General features: G+C 42.4%; 1 protein-coding gene across 1 annotated transcript; it reads left to right on the forward strand.

The window, feature by feature from the left end:
• The first annotated feature begins 5,083 nt into the window (after positions 1-5,083).
• Positions 5,084-5,620, forward strand: LOC133744264 (uncharacterized). Its single transcript, XM_062172425.1, has one exon. The coding sequence runs from the start codon at positions 5,084-5,086 to the stop codon at positions 5,618-5,620; it is 537 nt and encodes a 178-aa protein (XP_062028409.1).
• The last annotated feature ends 380 nt before the right edge of the window (positions 5,621-6,000 follow it).

Consider the following 6,000-nt stretch of genomic DNA (forward strand, 5'->3'; position numbering starts at 1 on the left):
CATGCAATATTCATCGAACGTTTTCGATGTAAACTCCCCAGCATTATCAAGTCGAATTGACTTAATAGGATGGTCAGGGTAGTGAGCTCGTAGACGGATAATCTGGGTGAGGAGTTTAGCATACGCAGCATTTCGAGTGGACAATAGCGCGACATGTGACCAGCGTGTCAACGCATCAACCAATACCATAAAGTATTTAAAAGGTCCGCATGATGGTTGAATTGGTCCACAGATATCCCCTTGGATTCTCTGTAAGAACGGAATGAGTATTTTGGGATCCTTTGCGTAAGACGGTCTCGATCCTAATTTCCCGAAGGAATAGGCTTTGCAAAATGAGCGAGGGGCCTTAGAAGCAACCAATGAGGATTTTGGTTGGGCCTGCGCGTCTGTAGTGCTATTAGAAGCAAAATGTGTGACTACATCTCCCCTCATGGCGGTGGAGCCATGAGAATTGTTGTTTATGGCGTCATGGCCATTGGGAGGAACAACCATGGCGTCACGCTCATGGTTGGCGCCATTGATGGCGTCATCACATGGGACTTGGGTGGCCCTATGGGGCCCCAATACAGCTGCAGTGCCAGATGCTGCAATTGTTGCGGTCTTGCTGAGTCCATGAATCAATTTTCGATTCTTGCTTCTTCTCACTCTGAAGAAAGGATGTCCGTGTGAAGTCTTTAGTATACGGAGCATCATATCACGACCAGAGTGCCCTAGTCGGTCATGCCAAAGCCAGTATGTGTCAGAATCCAAAAGATCTTCTCTTATGACATTATTGGATTCAATTGGTTGAATTGTAGTGACATAAAGTCCACTAGATTGACACATAAGCTTCTCTAAGATGCGCTTTCGTCCGCAATCATTAGAGGTAATGCAAAGGAACTCTCTTCCGATCTCAGCATGTGTTTTCGCATGGAATCCGTTGGCTCTTATATCTTTAAAGCTCAATAAGGTTCGATTTGCCTTAGGAGCGTAGAGAGCTTCTGCGACTTTAATCAAGGTGCCATTTGCCAATAGGAATTGGGCGATTCCATGTCCTTGAACTAAACCTGATGGCCTAGCCATCGTAGTCACAGAGGAATGTGTAGGCAACATCTCTAAGAATAATTGCCTATGGCGCAGAATGGTGTGCGTAGTCACACTATCCGCAAGACATTGTAGTTCATCCATTCCTAAAAGAAAAGCTCATAATTAAAAAGGAGTCATAAAGAAAAGAACTCAACTTTTATTAATAAGCCAAACGGAATTACATCATCGTTTCTTTGACCAAGGAAAATCTAATCCAATAAACTAGCTAATGCAAAACAATGGCGGTCATCCAACTTCTTTCGGTAATTCCAATGCAAATGTGACTAGGTGAGTAGAGAGATGTCGGTGGAGCAAAACTCGCTTAAGTACCACTTATCTCAAAACCTTCCTAGACATCACATTGGCATTGAGTACGCCTACTTTGAAGAAAGACTAATACCATTGGCATCTACTACAAAAAATAATATGGCAATTGCCTACATCTCTTGGAAAATAAAAAGACTTAATCAAAATCATCAGTTTCTGGGTCTTGATCCTTGTAGTCTTCCACCCTTAGATCGAGATCGCCATCTTGATCTTCTTGTTCCATGTAATTTGCCTCCCTTGCTTCACGATACGTCTTGTATGCGTTTGCAACTTTCTGGGGTGCTTGACATGCCTTTGCCCAATGTTCAGTTGATCCACATCAAAAACAAACATCATTATGGTCAGGCTCCCTTGATCGAGGCGCCTTTGGGGCGCGAGTTGGACGACCATTGCTCTTGGTGGCGTTACCACCATGGTCGGAGCCTCCGCCTCTCTCTCTCTTCACACGTTGACCTCCACGGTTCCGTGCACGCCTCTCTTGGCGATTTCCTTCCTCTTTAGGACGAGAATATGGACCAGAACGTCCAGAATTATCCCTACTCTTAAGGTTTCGCTCCTTGCGTCCTCCCTTGGGGGCGCAACTATAGTTAGACTCCGGAATAGACTTGGTTCCCACGGGTCTAGCATTATAGTTCTTCACAAGGATATTGTCGTGCTTCTCAGCTACGTTCATGGCGCCAATGAGCTCATGAAACCTTGTGATACGTCCTGCATTCACATCAATCCGATAATTCTTTGAAATCATCAGGGCAGAGACGGGGAAGGTAGAGAGAGTCTTCTCGATCAACATCGTATCAGTTATGGTTTGGCCACAAAATTCCATCAAAGACTTGATACGAAGAGCTTCCGAGTTATAATCAAGTACAGACTTGAAATCACAGAAGTGGAGGCTATGCCATCTCACTTCTAAATCAGGAAGCAGGGAGTCACGAACGTTGCCAAATCGCTGCTCAAGTTCTACCCATAGCTTTCTTGGGTCCTCCTCATTGAGGTATTCACTTTGGAGCGCGTCATTCATGTGCCTTGTCATGAGAATTATGGCTTTAGCTTGATTTGCTTCAAAAGCAGTAGTTTGCTCAATGGAGAGCACGTTCTAACTAGGCTCTTGGATGGTTTCCAGAAGTCCATCAGCCTTAAGATGTTGGCGCACATCTCGGACCCACCTATGGTATCATGCGCCAGTTGTCTCCAGTGGAACAAAGTTCAACTTATTCAGGTTACTCATCCTGAAAAATAACACAAGATTAGGGTTAGTTTCGGAGCGAAAAAGGCTACCATGAAAACTATAAAATTTCTGAGCGTAGTCGCTTCCAAGAAATTAGGGATTTTCTGAGCGTAGTCGCTTCCAAGAAAATCCGATTCCAAGAGGGGTTTTGGATTAGATCGAAACAATGATGTATGTGGTCGATCGTTTTTCTTCTCAACAAACTCTAAGTTTGGAGGACTCTATAAGCTCCAAGCTTGGAGTGAGCACGAACCCCCACAGTTCGGCTATTGGTCTCCCCTATGAAGAAGAAAGGGGGGTAGAAGAAGGGAGGTTGGAAGTCCCCGAGAAAAGAAGAAAAGAATGAAAAACTTCAAAAACGGAAACTTTTAGAAAAGTTTACCTTGAAAAGTTGCTGGAATCTGGTGGCCAAAGGTGGTAGCCGGAGCTAGCTAGGCTATGCGGGGCTGTGCAGGAATGCTGCGGGGTCGCTGCAGGGGCTGCTGCGGGGATGCCGCGGGGATGTTGCGATGCCACGAGGATGCTGCAGGGATGCCGCGGGGATGTTGCGATGCCGCGAGGATGTTGCAGGGATGTCGCGGGGATGCCGCGAAGTAGCTGTGGGGATGTCGCGATGCCGCGAGCGGGGTTGCCGCGGGGATGCGAGGATGCCGCGGACCGCGAGGGAATGTTGCGATGCCGCGAGGATGCTGCAGGGATGCCGCGGAGCCGCGAGGGAATGTCGCGATGTCGCGAGGATGCTGCAGGGATGCTGCGGGGCCGTACGGTTGCGGGGTCGCGGTGTTAGGGCAGGATTTGTCGACAGTAGATGCGCGCAGGGCAGGCACAGGGGTGCGGCAGTGGATGCTGGAATTTGAGGACTACGAAATTACGGTTTCAGGGTTAGGGCTTCGTGCTGATAACGTGTTTTAGAGAAACGGGAATTGAGAGAAAATTGTTGTGTATTCTCATTGATAAGAGGAGCCTCTTTATATAGATGATTACAATGTATAGAATCTCAATCATACAAGAAAAGTAATGTTACATTGAATATGAATCTAGATCCTTCTAATGTAATCCTATTACCACTAGGTCAAGTAACCTAGGGTTTGGGCCAAACACAAATTAGGATTTTCCTTGAACAAAAACAAAATATGTGCAGCAGTTTTCTCCACATTCTATGGAATAACTTCCCGCGTAATTATCTACACCCATAGGGTGTGTTTGGAGTCTAGTATCATATTAAGACAAGCTTATCTGTTATTTGAATTTAAAATCGGGTTGCAGTTAGACAAGCAGTTAAGGCTGATATACAGTTAAGGTATAGCAGCAGTTTCTTTATGGATGAAACTGATTTGCAAGGTTGCTGTATATATATGTCAGATTAGTCCCTTCTAATGCACGAGTTGTTCTTGATTTTAGTCCCATATACTAAGAGAACATAAGGGTGAAATTAGGAGAAGGCTATCATGGACAGTGGGAGTGCATCAAGTAAGTTTTCTGGGCTCATATTCTTGTGTTCTTATTTTCTGCAGATTTCAGGATTGATATGTAGTCTTCAATCCCTAGTTCATTCTTACATTCAGTTAATTTGCAGTAATTCTATTAACATGATTTGATCTAGTATAGGTTCAGATAATGTGTGATTTGATATATTTCATATCTCATGCTAACAATTGGTATCAAAGCAACCATACATAGATCATTTACATGTTGAAGTAATTAACTGCATTGAAATTTTGAATTCTAGGAATTTCAATTATCTTAATCCACATCAAGTAATTCATATAACTTTATTTGTATATTCATGATCATGATATGCTGATTTAGAAACTTATATTAATTTCATCTTATATGTCCTCATACATTGATTCGACAAAATATACATGTGGATCTGTGGATCATATGTTCATGACAGAAAAATGTCAAACATTTTAAGATCCATATTCAAGTTCATATCAGATTCATATCATAGGTATATGTATATATATTCATGTATCATTAAGATTATGTGATAATTGGTGTATGAATATGTTGATCTGATGACTGATATGAAGATAAATGCATCAAGTGCTGTCAAAGTGGCCTAAGAATGTATTAAATAGAAATATTCACATCATTCTGTTGATCTTTAAGCACATATATACTGTCAAAGTGGCTTTATGTCAAAAGAGAAAAGGGATGTCAATGTTTTGTTATTAAAGTCACAGGTTTTGAAACTTAAAATTAATTTGTACTGATTTCCAAAGAAATGCAGTTGCAGACATTTGGTTCTAAATCTGTTATATGTATATTGAGTGAATGAACATTCATATATCAATGGAGAATAGTACACCACAAAAGGTTGTCAAAGTCTTAAAATTGATAAAGTTTCATATGGCTGCATATATACACTACATCATATTTTGGGACATTCAGTTTATTCTGGTATTAAGCTACACTAGATTGATCTATTTGATCATTTCACATGCAGCTATGCACTTTCTAATGAGTATCAATCAGATTGAGCTTCTGAATGGCTCAAACTTTAAGAAATGGAAAGGAGACATAGAATTGAATCTGGGGATATTGGATTATGACCACGTTTTGAAGGAAAATCCACCAGCAGCATTAACTGAGAGTTCTAGCAGAGAGGCAAGGGAGAAACATGACAAATGGTACAAGCATAACAAGATGGCATTGATCATGATCAAGAAAAGCATGCATGAGAATGTGAAGGGCAGTATACCTGATTCAGAATTGGCCAAGGAGTTCTTTAATTCCATTGCAGAAAAGTTTAAAATTTCTGATAAGGCTGAAGTGCAGAATTTGGTGAGGTCTCTTGCAAGGATGAAATACAATGGCAAGACTAGTGTGAGAGAGTACATTATGAAAGGTTCTGATATTGCTGCAAGGCTAAGAGCACTGAATATGGCAATTGATGATTCATTTCTTGTGTACATGATTCTGGACTCACTCCCAAATGAATATTCTCAACTCAAAACCTTGTACAAGACTCAGAAGGAAAAATGGAGTATCAATTAGTTGATCTCACTGTGTGTGGAAGTTGAAGATGAAATGCAGAAGCAAGAAGGACAAGAAATGGCTGTGAAGGCTGTAGGAATTGTCAAACTCAAGTTTAGGAATAATTATGTATTAGTGTTAGGCCTGGGCATAGTCAGGCCGGGTCGGTTACCAGCCCAAACCGAACACCAATCGAAATAATCGGAAATCTCATTTCTGGAACCGAACACCACATTCTTGCTGGCTTAGGCCGAATTTTCGGTTGGGCCGAATTCTTGAATCGGGGCGGGTCGGTTTCGGTGGAGACAGAGACGTCGAAGATGGCTGACCAGGAGAGACGTCGGAGACTCGGAGAGAGATAGGGAGATCGAGAGGTCAACCTTTCATTCGGAGGTTGAGAG

Source organism: Rosa rugosa, chromosome 1 (assembly GCF_958449725.1).
Source record: "Rosa rugosa chromosome 1, drRosRugo1.1, whole genome shotgun sequence".
Classification (NCBI taxonomy): domain Eukaryota; kingdom Viridiplantae; phylum Streptophyta; class Magnoliopsida; order Rosales; family Rosaceae; genus Rosa; species Rosa rugosa.

What these genes read in the sequence shown, in the direction of transcription:
- LOC133744264 (XM_062172425.1), top strand. Translation starts at nt 5,084, where the DNA reads ATGAGTATCAATCAGATTGAGCTTCTGAATGGCTCAAACTTTAAGAAA.